Source organism: Bacillus rossius, chromosome 1, assembly GCF_032445375.1.
Source record: "Bacillus rossius redtenbacheri isolate Brsri chromosome 1, Brsri_v3, whole genome shotgun sequence".
In the NCBI taxonomy this organism is placed as follows: Eukaryota; Metazoa; Arthropoda; class Insecta; order Phasmatodea; family Bacillidae; genus Bacillus; species Bacillus rossius.
Genome location: NC_086330.1, coordinates 74,992,784 through 75,010,082, shown reverse-complemented (window position 1 = coordinate 75,010,082; position 17,299 = coordinate 74,992,784). Strand labels below are relative to the sequence as shown.

General features: G+C 40.6%; 1 protein-coding gene across 1 annotated transcript in view; it reads right to left on the bottom strand.

The window, feature by feature from the left end:
• Window positions 1-17,291, bottom strand: part of LOC134537939 (alanine aminotransferase 1) — a 54,342-nt gene extending 37,051 nt beyond the window's left edge. Inside the window, exons 1-2 of the mRNA XM_063378928.1 lie at window positions 16,444-17,291; window positions 14,459-14,548 (exon numbers count right to left, since the gene is read on the bottom strand). Of these exons, the coding sequence (XP_063234998.1) occupies window positions 14,459-14,548; window positions 16,444-16,701 (348 nt within the window). The 5' untranslated portion in view covers window positions 16,702-17,291. The remainder of the gene's footprint in view (window positions 1-14,458; window positions 14,549-16,443) is intronic.
• Window positions 17,292-17,299: the final 8 nt, after the last annotated feature.

The following is a 17,299-nucleotide window of genomic DNA, read 5'->3' as shown; positions in this document are numbered from 1 at the left end:
AAACATGGAGGAAACAACTAAATGTAAAACTGAATACTGCTAGCTCACAAAAAAAATCCTGTCATGTAAATAGTGCTAGCAAATTAGAATTTTTCAACACCTCTACTCAACTTAGGTTCTCACTTAGAGCAATTCCCAAGGCGATAAACATACTGTGAAGGCCACATGCTCGTCTTAGCATACAAACACCGACCAGCAGCTAAAATTAGCCCCGGGTAATTAACGACGATTACTCAAACAATTACACAAGAGTGTCGGAACAGACAGTCCGCTCGCGGCCCCAAACAGATGGGCTGGTGTCACATTCGTCCTGAAGAGTTGGCTCACGTCCAACAAATATTCCTGGCAACGGTCAGGCAAGTATGCTTCGTCCGGCACCAAAGTCAGCATTCTATATTTCCCAGACACCATCAACTGCTACGTCAAATGGGATATTAACTGATAATCAGCCTTCTGCTTTTCACAATTCACTAAATATTACTAATTTCAGAAAGTTGAATTGGATGTTAAACACACACTCCAATGCACAAAGCCTTGAGGTAAACTCCATTCCACAATTTATAATCAAAACACCATTCCACACAGTTCAGACCTCACCACATATTATCTCATAGCCCACAATGACACCTCAGGCCTACTATTAAAATAAGCATTATGAAATTTAAGTAATTTTCACTATCTTCACGAAGGTGTGGCATTTGCTTGGAGAGCACAACTCTGTTCCAGATAACGTGTTCTCTTTGGACAGGTGCTGCAGCAAACATTCAGACTTTCACTGCTGAATATTTTTATAAAACTAACAAATTAATGGTTGATACATAACTAGCTAGTTTGGTGCTAGATTAATCTGTGTTTGTTTGGTTTATTACAACACAATATTAAGCTGTAATTGAAGCATTGCCAAAAAAAAAAAAAAGACAGCTTATCTTGAACAGGCTGAATCCAGAAAGATTAAAATCTTTTAGTATTTATTTAAAATTTTAAGAAACACATCTGAAAAAATTTAGACTAAAAATGTTCAAATATGTCCATTATATTTGAAAACTTTATGGAATCATGTAGAAAAAAAGCACTACAGCAATTCTTTTTTCACTCTTAAGAAAGGTGTTTTCTATTTTATCCTCCTCTGAATTTAACGGACCTGCAGGTGCACATTTGCATTGGATAGCAATAATAATAATAATAATAATAATAATAATAATAATAATAATAATAATAATACGACTGGGATCTTGGAAGGCAGAGGCCCTACTACAGGGAAATAATCTGAAACTAAATGTAGGTTCATTCTCCCAATCCTGGTTGTTTTGTCCACAGCAAGACGGTTCCACAGTTTCAACAGATCTTGCTTCCTGCAGCCCGCCCACATGCAAGTGGTCTTGTGTTAGCAGTGACCAGAACAAAGACCCCGCTGTAGATTTCGTAGCGTCACCTGGACCAGTGCCAGACTGGTGAGCTCTCGGCTCGCTTCCCACAACAGTGATTGGCACAGCCAACTTCCCACAAACAAGTACCGCAAGGGTTGGGAATGAATCAGCCCTGACCTATAGCACAGGCATTTCTCAGCACATTTGCCTGGAGCGATCCAGGAAATAATGGAATGCTGAAAGCAGGCTGGTCGGACTGGGAGTGGAAATTGATCCTCTGCAATACGAGTGCAGCCTTACCACTCCGCCACATTGCCCCATTTTTCTTCAGTTAATGCAAAACAGCATATAAATGCATTACTTATTCCCAAGCATTCTTTCATTAGGAACATTTCAGTATATCTAGCAAAGAGAAGATAATTATGTTCAGATTCTAGTTTTTTTAATACAAAAAATAAAGCTTCTTCCAAATGGGTAAACAAAAAATTAATTCTGACACAAAACAACATAGTAGTTGATAGCTTTCAAGTAAAACATACAGTTTTTATTAAAGATCTGTGTTTTCTTTTACCCAAAAACTAGTGGGACTAGACTTAGGCCTATTTTGATCAGAGAGAAAGTCATGAAATTAAGGTAAAGTTATTTGGCTAAATCTGTCCTTAGATACATAAATTGTTTTTAAATAGAGCTTACAATGAGCTAGATTATTTCATCATGTGGGGGAACTTTTGAAGCTTTATTTTGTACTAAATAGGCCCCACACACACACTAAAACGTTGGGCTGAATAAAACTGTGTAATAAATTAGATTTCTTGATTGTGTGGCTCTTCACTGGTAATGTGGATATAAGGTAAGTCACAATTAGGTGTTACTTGATTGATTTGGAACATACATAAATATACACTGGAGTAGGTGTAATCACAAATGACACAACACAACACTTTGAATATTAAATATAGAATTATTTTATTCCAAGGTAAAACTATTTCAAAATTTCAATCTTATTAATATATTTAATTATTATTCATATCCAAAACAACAACCTAACTTAACGGTGACATCATAGTAATTCAATAAAATTTCAATTACCAGGAGTTATGTTGCGCACATTTAAATATTTTCAAAAGTCTTAATTTGGGTTCGTTGACACTACACAGTTTTTAATTAATGTTTTTAGGGAACTTAAATCAATTTACCTCGGCTAGTTAGGTTCAAACAGTTCATCGGCAGAGCTCAGAGCCTCTCATCTATAGGACCACTGAGTCTGTTAATTAATGTGTAAATTCGTAAAATTTATCTCCAAGTATTATCTAAATCATCTATAAAGTCAATTTAATTCATGAAATCAATGTTTATAATAAGTTTCGGCGACGATGTGACGTAAAAACGGGAGTTTCGTGATTCGTGCATAAGATTAGGGCACAAAAATCTGGGCACTTTTATTACTCACGTTAATCACTCCTATGATATTTATCTTTTTAGATAAATCCTATTTAAATGTTCTGAACTCCCTAATGTTCATAATTATCATCCACTATCCGGGATGCCTGATGCTAGATAGCTAATTTTCAGGATTTAAAATCGCCGACGTCACGAAGTTGCCGCTCATTCAGCTGGCCATTGTAGAACTCTCTTTCTTACTAGTTTCCTCAAAATAACCAGTAAGACTCACTTTTAAATGGTGGCCCGTGATTGGCCAAAAGGACCGTTTCAGTCACATAATTTCTTACCGAAAACGTAAACTCCGAACGCAACAATTGCGCGGATAACAAAATTTCACTTAAAATTTAAATACATAAATATTAAAATTATAATTTACATTATAAAATTACGGCGTTAATTTTACCGTTTACAATTTTCAAGTCCATTAGTCCTTAGAGGGGTATCAACAATACCTCGTTCAAATAGTCCGGTAAAAATCCAAAGAATCACTTTTCCATAGACATACATAACCAAATATTGCCGTTTCTGAAAATAAATGATATTATACATAGAGCGAACAAAAATAAAATAAATCGTAAATAATAATAAATAATTAAACTGTCAAAACAAACATGTTGCAGTACAGATTTTGCCGCCCTTGTCAATTACATTGAACAGTGCTCTTTGACCTGTTCAAAACGGTGCAATGTGATTGGCACTTCCCTTTCTCCGTCGCACAATACACAACACTCTTCGTTGCCTAGCAACGCGCGCACCAAACGACAAACAAAAAAAACAACTTGAGAGAGACTACCTCTCCTCCTCGATTCGTTTTTTACCGTTGCGCGCCTGAAAATCGCGCCTTTTTAAACACTTTTTGTCGGGTCGTCGCTGCTAACAGACCTGCGCGAAGAAGTTCACGGATTTTGCAGTGCAAAATCTTCGAAGGCTGGAACTGCTGCTGCTCTCCGACTGCTTCCGCCTTGAGCCGCTCCTGTTGAGAAGGACTCGGGAGGACTTACTTACTGTGAGTATGATTCACTAAAAGGATTCGAAGGGGTGCAATGTACACGCGAGTCAACAATAGGACGTTCTCCAGGTCACGTCACGGCAGTGGGTCAACGTCCACCTGCGGTGATTACTGCATCCTGGCTGCGACTCCTCCTTTCTGCAGCGGACAGCGGCGTCGAGACGGCGCCTGTCCTCAAAACGACCAACAAACCTGGCCTGGTTCACCACACGTCGACGGGGTCTGGCGTGGGGCGATGATGCTGTACCAGACTGCACGGCATCTGGCACTGCAGCTGACGTCATCAACTGCTGATGTGGCAGCATCCAGCCGCCCTGCCTCACGACTACACGCGAGACGGCGTCGTGGCGTCTGCGGTGCTGATTGCGTGGGGCGAGGTCACCACTTCCCACAAGGAAGCACTCGTCTATTCCCATCACTGTTAGGTACACAATCGTTGCGAACCGCACTATGTCTAGCTCACTCTGGTGTAACCTTCGCACCTGACTTAAGTATAGGTGTCCGGGTCTTAATCGATAACTTAATCACTATGTGCGTACTTGTACTCTTGCAAATACAAGTGTCTGCAGGCAATACAACTTGTGTACTTGCCGCGGAACACTATGACGTCACCGTTAAAACAAAAATATCTTAAATTAATCTTAAAATTCCTAGCTTAACATATAACATTCACATTATTAACATCATTGTTAGAAAAAAATAAATACAATTAATTATTAAATCTCAATTCTTGCATAACAATGTATGGTTCTCAATAAACAATAAATTCAATATTAGTACTTTGCTTGCTACTAACATATCACATTGTTAGTTCGTACTTGATTAATATGCATCACAGTGCATTTGCTTGTTTGTGTTCTCATTTCATGAGATTTCATACATTTCACAAAACATATCATTATAGCATATCATTATTGAATATCAAACATCACATGTTTTGTTTTTCATAATAACATATTGATAGCTAACATAATTTATATTCATTACTCAATATTTGTAACTCACATGTTTACATTTCATTATTAAAAATATTTGTATTTAATTATAGCATCTTTAGCTTGCAATTTACATTTGCATTTCATCACGCTTGTTAACATTTCATCCAAGAATATATATCAGATCATGTACATACTGACAATTAATAGTTCATTATTATGTTTGCATAGTACATATTAGCAATTGATCATATAACATAACATTTGCATATAATTAGATATATAATAACATTTACATATCATAACATTAACATTTCATTATGTTTACAGGTTATACAATTCAAAATTTCATAGTGTCTTTACTCATTGTTTACATTATCATCTCACATACAGAGAAGTCGTTGGTTTACACAATTACCAACTTAGTAACTTTTTCAATTTCAGTCTGCTGTGTTCAGCTCAACAGCTGTAGAGGCTTTATCTTCCTCTTCTCATCTTTCATTAATGTTGTTTTCATCCCGTAGCGGTCTCGCTGGGTTGAGTAACGTTCATATTCCATCTCATCTTGGTTACTATCAGTAACATGAGTCTTGTAATCTACTGAGGCTCCTGGCTTCAGTGTAGCTAAGGTTCCTTTTTACCAATCAGCTGTTTCACAAACATGCTGTATCAGGATAGCATTCAACATATGGTATCACATGTTCAATATTTTCTGATTTCATTTGAAGTAAAACTTTCTTGCTTTTCTAATTTTAAAACTTCTGTTAGGCGAAGTTGCTTGTGGACACTTGTTTGCCGGAGTACATTCACTTCTCGCGACAAAGGGCTTAGATCCTGAGTTTTTCAGATCCACATGCTTCGCTATTCTTCACATCATTCGAAGAATACTACTCAACAACTATGACAGTGCTGCGAGTGAATAGTGTTGAGACGACGTAATTTTCTTGTATAGGGGCTTCTCCCAATAAATCCTTAAAAATCATCGATTCCAAATTTCAGTGTTTTCATTTCATAGAATATCAATGCCTTGACATCCAAAGTTTAATAAACTAAAAGTTTCAGCTAAATCTGATTGGATTTGTATGCGAAATGAGTGCATACTTTTCTAATCTGCATTCTGGGTAGAATGCAATCCTAAAGATCATTCTTTTCCCTAAATTCATCCCAGAAATGGTAAAAAAAATAGTGAAGTTTTAAAATCTTAGTGAGTTCTTCTATAAATATTAGAAAATTCAGTGATCTTCTATTTTTCATCATCAACATAACGACGCCTATTGGATTACTCAGCATCATCAATAAATCAAGGTAACCTGCATTATATTATTCTGCTTGTAGTTGCGAAGGGTTATGTGCTTTTAGAGATGCTTTGCATGCCAGTGTTTACTTATGTTTACACAGCAGGATGGGGTATCATACCACATAGTTACATCGACACTAAATAAGCTTAATTTCTTCTCGTTTGTTAGTACACAGTACATACAGCTTCACATAGGTATAGGCTAGTCTAGCGTTGTATATATATGTCTTCGTGACATTTGAGTTCATACTCATACGAGGAATTGTGCAAGCCAACTGATACATAAATACAATACACATTGTACACTGGTAGCTTCACAGGCTACAATAACATCTGTATGGGTGGCATTTCACTTCACCTCAAATACAGCAATATAACGGGAATTACACTTCCGCATAACCACCGGGTAAATATCTGCATAGGTGGCATTTTACTTCACCTTTACACAGAAACAAGCGGGAATTACACCTCCGCTTAACATTACAAATTACAGTGGCTGCACTACGCCTCACATGGCGTACTAGATCACATAATCACAGTGACATACACTTACTCCTCTGCACAGTTCAGATCCCTGGTCTGAAACTTACACTTAGACTGCTCTCAGCTGTTTATGGTACTAAACCTTGTATCATCACGAGGCATTCACAGCTTAGGTCGGTACTGCTTACATAGTAGTAGGGCTCTTGTATTCCCTTAACTGCGTTATATTATAACGGCCTACTGGTCGGCCTGTTGCTGGCTCTGCTAGTGCATAGCAATTCTCTTGCACTATGTCTGTGATGACATAAGGACCTTCAAATAACAAAAACAATCTCTTGGTTACATGTTCCCAGGCCTTGCTTACTGGAGTTGTTTTCTTCAGTACCTGGTCTCCAATTTTAAATTTTGCTAATTTTGATGCTGGTTTCCTCTTGCGTCTGATGTCAGCTTCTGCTGTCAACTTCCTCTTCACTAGAGCTTCTACCTCTTCTCCTGTAGGTAGTTTTTCTTCATTAGGGGTTTGTTCACATCGGGGTAAATACTTCGGGTTGATCGCCACCGATCTATTCAGGCTCATGGCTTCTCCAGGGGTAACTCCAATAGAACCATGTACAGTATGGTTAATAATGCACTCTACATATGGCAACTTATCTCGCCATGATTGCTGCGAGTTATGGCATAGCGTACGTAACAGACTCCCTATTGACCTCATGAGTCTCTCCACAGGGTTACTTTGTGGATGTCGTACACTGATGGTTGTAGGTATTGCACCTAATTTCCTGACTCCTGTTTGCCACAAATCACTGGTAAACTGGGTACCTCTGTCTGACAATACCACTTTAGGTAAACCAATTTCTTCAACGAAAGTTTTTAATTTTTGCATAACTGCTTTTGCAGTTGGGTTCACAATTGCATACAATTTTGTGAATTTTGTGAAAACATCTTGCATCACAAAAACATACTTAACACCTCCCTTTGACTGTGGTAGGGGGCCAAATAAATCAACTGATAATAATTCCAATGGTGCTGTTGGAATGATGGGCTGCAATTCTCCATGCAGGTGTTGTCCAGGTGGTTTCACCTTCTGACATAGGTCACAGGCACTTGTGACCTTACTTACATAGCGTGACATGTTAGGCCAATACACTTGCCTCTTTAATGCTTCAATGAGCTTCTTGCTCCCTACATGTCCCAAGGCTACATGTAGTTCCCAGGTGATTGGTTGCCTCAAATCAGCTGGTATCACTGGTTTCCAGTGATCTTCGAAAATGCCTCTCTTCCTTGACTGGGCAAACAAAACATTTTCTGCTGATAAACAAAAATGTTGGTGAATTTTATTATCAGCTGACTGCTTCTGCAGCTGGTTGATAGTGTTTTTGCAGTACTCATCTGCCTGTTGTTTACATTTTATATCCTTCAGGATATCTCGGAGTTTAGGGTTGGTTTTGAATATCTCTGGATACTGGTGCCACTAAAAATTCCTTCTGTCGTTTTGATGTAGATGGTGAACTTTCTTGTAGTTCATGCAGGCGACTTAGATAATCTGCAGTGGTGTTGGCAGATCCCTTGATATGATGTATATGAATATCATATTCCTGCAGTAGCAAAAACCATCTCGTAAGGCGGCTACCAAATAACTTGCCTGCCTTAAGGCATGTTAACGCCTGGTGATCTGTTAACAATTTCACTGTTTCTCCAAGTAGCAGGTCCCTGTACTTCTGGAGTGCCCATATAATGGCCAGAGCCTCTCGCTCTGTAACAGTATAATTTCTCTCGGCTTGGTTGAGAGTACGACTAGCCATTGCTACAGTCTTTTCAATTCCATTTTCCTCCTGTGCAAGCTTACATCCTAGGGCTGTGTCAGAGGCATCTGTGTATAACAGAAATTCCTTCCCTTGGGTTGGATGGTAGATGACGTGTTCAGTCAGGAACAAGTTCTTCAGGCTGAGGAAGGCTTGCTCATGCTCTTCACTCCACATCCATGCCTGACCTTTCTTCAATAGGCTGAACAGTGGAACTGCACACTGTGCAACTTGGTTGGAGTATATCCTGTAAAACCCAATTACTCCAAGAAACGCTCTCAGCTGTTTCACGTTCCTCGGTGTAGGAAATTCCTGAATGTTCTGCAGCTTGTCTGGAGCTGTCTTGATGCCTTCAGGTGTGAGGATGTGACCTAGAAAGGGTAATTCCTCTCTGCAGAATACCGATTTTCTAATTTTCACAGTCATGCCTGCCTCTTGCAGTTTGTGCAGTACAGTGGCAACATGCTGCATGTGCTCTTCAAAATTTGATGATGTTATCAATATGTCATCGACATACGCCCTTGCAAATCCCTGACACTCGGGTCCTAAGGTTGCGCCTAGACATCTCGTAAAGTCAGCCACTGCGTTACACAGTCCAAATGGCATAACTGTAAACACATACTGTTGATTCCTGAACAGAAATGATGTATATTGGCAGGAATTAGGCTCTAATGGTATCTGCCAATAGCCTGACGACAGATCCATGGTTGTGAGATACTTCACGCCTTGATACAATCTTAAAATTTCTGCCGTTTGTATGGGACTTTCCCTGTCCTTGACTGTAATTTTGTTGAGCTCCCTAGCATCGAGACACAGTCTTACTGTCCCGTCTCGTTTACTCACACAAACTATGGGGTTAGCATAGGGGCTTGCTTCTCTCCTGATTACATTCCAATCGATCATAAGTTGTAGGTAGGCTGTGGCTTCCTGAACGTACTTCACCGGAATGGGATAGCATTTGCGGTGGTACGGTGCCTCCTCATTTATCTTAATTTTTGCTTGGTAGAATCTGTTTCTGCCTGGCTTGTCAGAGAATACTGACTGAAAGTTGGCCAGTACACCAAACAGTTGTTGCAGCTGACTGGGTGATACACTCTTCACCTCCTGTAGTGACTGTCTTATGTCTTCAAGTGATGCCTGAAGTTGCTCACTTGCTTGTGCATTGTATATGTGCCTGTGCATAGGTTCACTGTACAATATTCCTACAAAATTTTCTCTCACATGCCACTTGCCTGTGAGTGTGACTGGGGTTTCACAGTCATTTGAATGAATTTCACATAGTTTAAAATCTATCACTATACCAAATTGCGATAGAAAGTCAGTACCTATTATTAGCGGTTTTGCTAGGCCTTTCACAACTAGTGCAGTCATGTCTTTTGGTCTGCCTAGGCCGTGTACTGTTATCAGTACCTGTCTGTTTACAATAGGGCTTGCCCTTGATGTCACTCCAATTATCTTGAGTGCTGGTACTGGTATCTTGGGTAGTATTATGCCCTGGTGTTCGAGGTAGTTCACCAACTCCTCACTGATACACGTGACTTCAGCGCCACTGTCAATTAATGCATCCACATTGCATTCTTCAATTTTTAATGTCACATGTGGACAAACTGTACAAACTTGATGAACCCTATTTTCATCATTTTCATTATATAGAAAGTCTCTTTCACTTTCTCTTAGCATAACAGTGCATATAAATTTATCGTAACTGATGCAGCTGTAGATTGGAGATTTGTCGTTTTGTACCCCTGAGCCTGAATAGTGGGTTTCTGTTCGGGGCGATCCAACTGAAACCCGTTCTAGTTTAACGTGCCCTGGTTGGCACGTCCACCTGGAACACGTTGTTGTTGTTCGTTGTGGTTCCAATTACTGGGTCCTGCGACGCTGGACACTGCAGCCTTGAACTCGGCTGCTACCGGGTTCACTTCCCCTCTCTGGTAGTATGCAGCTTGATGTCCTGGATGCTGCGCCTGGAATGGTGGCGGAAACGTTGCGTTCTGGTAGCGTTTGTTTCCAGAGAACTGGCTATTCTGGGCATTGCCGCCATGATTCTCTGTCGTCTGGGGGGAATAATGGTGGGGTGGCATTCGGGTTTCTTCGTGCCGGCCCTGGTATCGAGGTTCCTCCGTCTTGCGGTACTTCCTCGCGTACTCTCTCTCGTCTTCAGACGAGGATCTTGGGCGTCGGTCACGGGACTCCCTGGGAGGCCGTACTTCAGGCGAGTAGGAGCGGCGGCGGTTGTCGTTGCGGTCGTCCTTCCTCTTGCGCTGGTACATCTCTTCATCGCTATGGTAGTTCCTCGCATTTGACCACCAGGTCTTCCTCTTGTTGTAGGGGCCTTTGCGTTGGCTCATAGCGTAACGGCCATACGAGCTTTGCTCCCTGCCCTTGGGTTGCCACGTCATAGTGTGGACAGCTGCCTGACGGTTGTCCCTTGGCTTGTTGTCCCTGTTTTGCCAGTAGTTATTCAGGGGTGGCTGGCGGTTTTGCTGAGGCACCCTCTCGTGGTCCTCCTTAGGTCCTGGCGTCCTGTCCATTTTCTCCAGCTTGTCGTAGTTCAGGAGCCTCTCTCTGAACTCTGTGACGTCTCGGTACGTCAGGCCGGACAACTGCTTTTGGTAACGCAGCGGCAACTGAGTGAGTATTGCCGCTACGAACTCCTCGTCCGTCATGGGCAAATCGAGATACCTAGTTTTTTCAAACATTGTGGAGAGGTGGGCTTCCAGCGTTGTGCCCTTCCTGGGGTCATACCTCTCAGTATGGAGCTGGGCACGCAGATTGCTCTGAATGCGCAGACTCCAATACTGCTGGCGGAACATGGCTTGGAAGTGGCTGTAGCTACTGGTGGTTGCACTCAGCATTTCCCACCAGTAGAAAGCCTGCCCTTTCAAAGCACTGTTGAGGCACTTTAGTACCTCAGCCTCGCTGAGATTGAATGTGGCCGCATATTCCTCAAAACGTTTCAGGAACCGTATAGGGTTCTCAGTAACCCTTCCTGAAAACGTGGGCATGGCCTCTGCCCAATGCTTGGCCGGGTGGTGGATCAGAGTAGCAGGGTCCATACTCGACGTGTTTACAAACGTCCTGCTACTTGGTCGGTGAGTGATGGGGGTCACGTGTGGCTGTTCCTGGGGCTGGTGCTCGGTGTAGCACTCGGTGCCGCCCTGTTGCTTGCTTGTGGTGGGCAGTGTTGGAACAGTAGGTCCATGGCACTCGCTTGCCTGGGCCTGGCCTATACTACCAGCTGATGCAGCTGTAGGACTTGGTTGAACAGACAGATTTTCAAACCTGTCCCTCAGTGTAGCTGTGGCCACCTCAATATCGCTGAGCCTGCTCTCTAGGTGTTGGATGTGCTCACGCACCTCTTCCCTGGCATTGGCCTGTCCTCGGTGCTCGTTAGCCATCATGTTCCTTAGGGAAGTGACATGGGACTCCAACCCATCTACCCTGCTGTTGTACTGGGAGACCTGTTCGGCTATCTGCTGAATCTCCTCGTGTTGTTGTACGAGTCTAACCTCGATGCTGTGCTCGAGATTCCTTAGGCTGGCATTGTTCTGTTCCAATCCGGCCCTCAACTCAGCCGTGAGATTGGTGTTGTTTTGCTCTAGTTTCGAATCAGTCTGCTTCATTTGAGCACTAGTCTGCAGCAAGATCTGCATCAGTGACTCTAGTGTCACTGGTGGTGGAGTAGGAGTGCTATCCTGGGGTGCAGCTGTGTGTAGGACTGTGTCATTCATGTTTGCCTGCTCTATGATTAGGGGAGATGTGGGCCGCCCTAACCTTTCCTCACAGGTGACTACTGGTGAATTCCCTGCAGATGATGTATGATGCGACTCACTGCTTGAGGTTTGTGCAGTAGCATACTCCTCGCCTACACTTCGTGATCTTTCTCTAAGAAAGTATTTGTTTTGCTCATCTGCCATAGTGGTGTGCAATGAAACAATTGACCAGATAATATTTTACACAAATAGTGCACTTGCACACAGTACTTGGCTGGTACAGAATTTACACAAAAAAAAATGTCGAGGTGTCCCTTAACCTCAAAATCGGCCCCACCGTATGGGCTCCAAATAAATATGTGGGGGAACTTTTGAAGCTTTATTTTGTACTAAATAGGCCCCACACACACACTAAAACGTTGGGCTGAATAAAACTGTGTAATAAATTAGATTTCTTGATTGTGTGGCTCTTCACTGGTAATGTGGATATAAGGTAAGTCACAATTAGGTGTTACTTGATTGATTTGGAACATACATAAATATACACTGGAGTAGGTGTAATCACAAATGACACAACACAACACTTTGAATATTAAATATAGAATTATTTTATTCCAAGGTAAAACTATTTCAAAATTTCAATCTTATTAATATATTTAATTATTATTCATATCCAAAACAACAACCTAACTTAACGGTGACATCATAGTAATTCAATAAAATTTCAATTACCAGGAGTTATGTTGCGCACATTTAAATATTTTCAAAAGTCTTAATTTGGGTTCGTTGACACTACACAGTTTTTAATTAATGTTTTTAGGGAACTTAAATCAATTTACCTCGGCTAGTTAGGTTCAAACAGTTCATCGGCAGAGCTCAGAGCCTCTCATCTATAGGACCACTGAGTCTGTTAATTAATGTGTAAATTCGTAAAATTTATCTCCAAGTATTATCTAAATCATCTATAAAGTCAATTTAATTCATGAAATCAATGTTTATAATAAGTTTCGGCGACGATGTGACGTAAAAACGGGAGTTTCGTGATTCGTGCATAAGATTAGGGCACAAAAATCTGGGCACTTTTATTACTCACGTTAATCACTCCTATGATATTTATCTTTTTAGATAAATCCTATTTAAATGTTCTGAACTCCCTAATGTTCATAATTATCATCCACTATCCGGGATGCCTGATGCTAGATAGCTAATTTTCAGGATTTAAAATCGCCGACGTCACGAAGTTGCCGCTCATTCAGCTGGCCATTGTAGAACTCTCTTTCTTACTAGTTTCCTCAAAATAACCAGTAAGACTCACTTTTAAATGGTGGCCCGTGATTGGCCAAAAGGACCGTTTCAGTCACATAATTTCTTACCGAAAACGTAAACTCCGAACGCAACAATTGCGCGGATAACAAAATTTCACTTAAAATTTAAATACATAAATATTAAAATTATAATTTACATTATAAAATTACGGCGTTAATTTTACCGTTTACAATTTTCAAGTCCATTAGTCCTTAGAGGGGTATCAACAATACCTCGTTCAAATAGTCCGGTAAAAATCCAAAGAATCACTTTTCCATAGACATACATAACCAAATATTGCCGTTTCTGAAAATAAATGATATTATACATAGAGCGAACAAAAATAAAATAAATCGTAAATAATAATAAATAATTAAACTGTCAAAACAAACATGTTGCAGTACAATCAAAACACTGAGTTTTGGTAATGATACCTACAATTGCATTTGAGGCAGAATTGGAACACAGTGTCAGTCCTGCTCTGTATAAGCTTTGAATATATATACTGTATAGAAGTCACGAGTGGATAGGATTTACTCTACGTTTTTCAGAAGCGTATGATGAGCAGCTTGGGAACTTCACCGCTGCAGTGCGCTGCCGTAACGCCCTGTATCGTCTTAGTTGTTATTTACACGTTAGAGCGCAGCCCTGTCGCCCGTTGTCATTCCCCGCACCCCCCATATATCATTCACTGCAGCTCAAGTTCGTTCAACGGGAGGGGGAAGGGGTGTTTGAAGAGTTGGAAACTTATCCGCTAGGGACCACCACAAGTCGATGCCCTAGAGATGGTGGCGATTGCGGCGGTGAATTAACCAACTACCTCAAAACCGTATTAGAAATTTTAACCTGGGCTGGCGACTTCTATACAGTATATATATTCAAAGGTATAAGTGTAGTTTTTGGAGAATACCTATATTAAAATAATGGTGATTTTAAGTTGCTTTGGCCATCTGTCTAATGAGACAAAACCTGTTTCATTAATGCTTGTAAGTAGGGGATCAAAAACATATGCATTCCCCTCAATTCAGCAGCTCACTTTCTGTTTCTTTTGCATCCTTGAAATCACTAATAGTGTCAGAGGATATGTTTTGTCTGCCTGACCTGCCTGATGAAGGTGATGGGCGTCTGGCCCATCGCATGGCAGTCCCCAATGTTGGCTTTGATCACCTCCTTGAATGGCTTCTTCATGCCCTGGGCACAGAACACCTCTGTGAGCGTCATGTGTGCACTCATATACTGAAAAAATGTAGTAATTACAGTGAAATATCCTCACTGTACAAGATGGGCATGTTACCCAGTCAAGATGATAGGAAAGGTTGCATTGTGCATGAATGACCAGAATGTAAAAACAATAATAGAATCTGAACGACTTGACAGGATTCATTGGGGTTTGTTTATTCAGGTAGTTATTTTCATCACTGAGACCTGAGAAACACCCCAAAAATTAAAAAATATATATATTTTTTAAATATACATTTCACTTTAAAATAAAGTTAAACATGAAATAATGTCTCATGTAAATATACTTAAATTAATTTTTTTGTTTACACATAAGACATTCTCTCTAACCTAAAACAAAAACAAAAAAAAATGAAAGTGATACTGACAGTGTTCATGAACTACAGGTAAAATTCAAACTTGCGATTGTTTCTTGGCTGTCCTCAGGGGTGTATGCAGGGAAGGGAGGGGGGATATATACCATCCCCCACAATCCTCAAAAGTCTATCATTCTCACCAAAGGAAATAATTTGAAACCAAAAAGCACAAAATGCAGTTCCAACCCCCACCCCCATCCCTGGGCAGCCCACCCTCAAATGAAATATTGTGTATGCTCCTGATTGTCCTTAATGGACATTATGATGAAACTTTCGGATTATATTTTGACAGCTGTCATTTAGACCTTAAGTATCACTGTTGTGAACATTACTTCTGACAATAAGGGCTCGTCTACAATAGTCCAAACCTGTGGGCGGTCATCCTAATATGAATGTCACATTGCCACAAAGAAAACAGTCCCATCTACAATTGTGATGTCCAATTGTACCATTGTACACCAGAGTGCAGTAAATACAGTGCACCAAAATAAAAGCTTTTCAATGTTTTTGTATACTATTTTCATGTTTTGTAAATATGTACACAGCTAAACTTTAAATATTTAACTTAGATAACTTCTGAAATTTGTGGTTAAATAATATTTATTTATATTTTGTAAAGCAAAGTAAATCCTAATAAATGTTCATTATTTTCTGTTTACTTTTTGAAAAAGAAACCGGAAATAACAAATATCACAAGTGTTCATTCTTCTATGCTACCAAAGGACACAGACTGTGACAAAAAGTTCAAGTTGACCAATGTAATTGGTTCAGGAAGATTTGGACCATCGCCCACACTATGCATGACATCAGAGGGTTATGTGGGCCAGTCAGTGATCAGTGTCCGTCAAATAGAGGTTAGGACATTGCAATCAAAGATGGACCTTAACTAGCCTACAAGTAGAATATAATTTTTGGTTGACAGTATATAACAAGGTAAGTTTAATTTACAAAAGAAATTAATTCACCTATTTAGTTTTCATAACTCTACAGGATAATACATGAAAGAAGGGCCCATAAACTAAATATAAGGTAATAAAAACACTGACACAATTGTAACTTATCATTTAGAGGGGTGAATAAATTTAGTGATCTATCGAGGGCTTGAGATTTACTGTGATGTATGGTGAGATAAAGTAAATATGATAATAAAAATTGATTAATCTCAGAATTCATATGACTATTTAAAAATAAAACAGCCATGTTAATTTGTAAATATGTAGGCTATTTGTGTATGATTGTTTGAATAAACCTGTAGAGTTATTTTTGTTGTTTCCTTGATATATTTTTTAAAAATTGTTTATGTACTGTATAACATATGTGACGTACATACTTCACATATGTAGTAAGTGGTGACTTGTGACTATGAAGTCACGGGCGGGAATAGGCAGCACAGTAGGGAAAAAGGTGGGAGAGGGCTCTCCGGCCGTGACGTAACAATGGCCACCAGTGGCCGCAGCTGGCACGCCTCCCCCCCCCCTCCCCAAGGCTCACCTTCTCCAACTCCTTCTCGATCTCCGAGGCGCGGATGACGAGCGGGCCACGCACGGCATACTCCATCAACTTCACGTTGGGGTTCATGTTGTCGACGCTGAGAGCCTTAGAGGCGCTCCTCCCCCCCGCGGACGCCATTGCGCGAGTGACGCCGCGGCTGGCCGTCGACGCCTTATGTAAACGCGGCCGAGCGCGGCCCGACAAAGCGCGACCGCCGCCGACTTTCGCCGCGTAGGGCAACAGCCTCGCCGAAAACATTTCGCCCGATCGACCGACCCCCCACTTGCACCGCACACGTCACGGCTACAACACCGCCGCGAGAGAACCGCTCTCGTCCGGCACCAGCTACCAACAAGCACAGAAATTACGCAAAGAGATCACGGATATTCCTTTTTTATTTAGTTTACCCAAAGAGAACAGATAGGAATTCAGAGTATGTAACCGAGCTCGTAGATCACTAGCTGACGGACAACTTTTTCCTAGCACTACACATTATCAGATAAGAATGTCAAACCTGTTTCACACGCAGAAAAAAAAAATTGTGACATAACGACTTAGGAGCAGGTATCTGGTCTATATTTAATGCGGTGCAGTTAACATTAACCTTTCCGTCCTAATCTGACTGCGTTGGCAAAATGCCAAATACAAATTCAGTATTGTCGATAAAATAAACTCACGGCGATGGGCACGAAAAATTTACCTCTTCGAATGTACAATTACAGAAAGATTGAATATATTTTGCAATTCGTGTGATCTTTATTTACAATAAAAAATATGTTGGACTAAAATAAACTTTATACGCATTTAAAAACAAAACAACATTTGTAAACAATACGTCATAAATAAGTAATGAAAT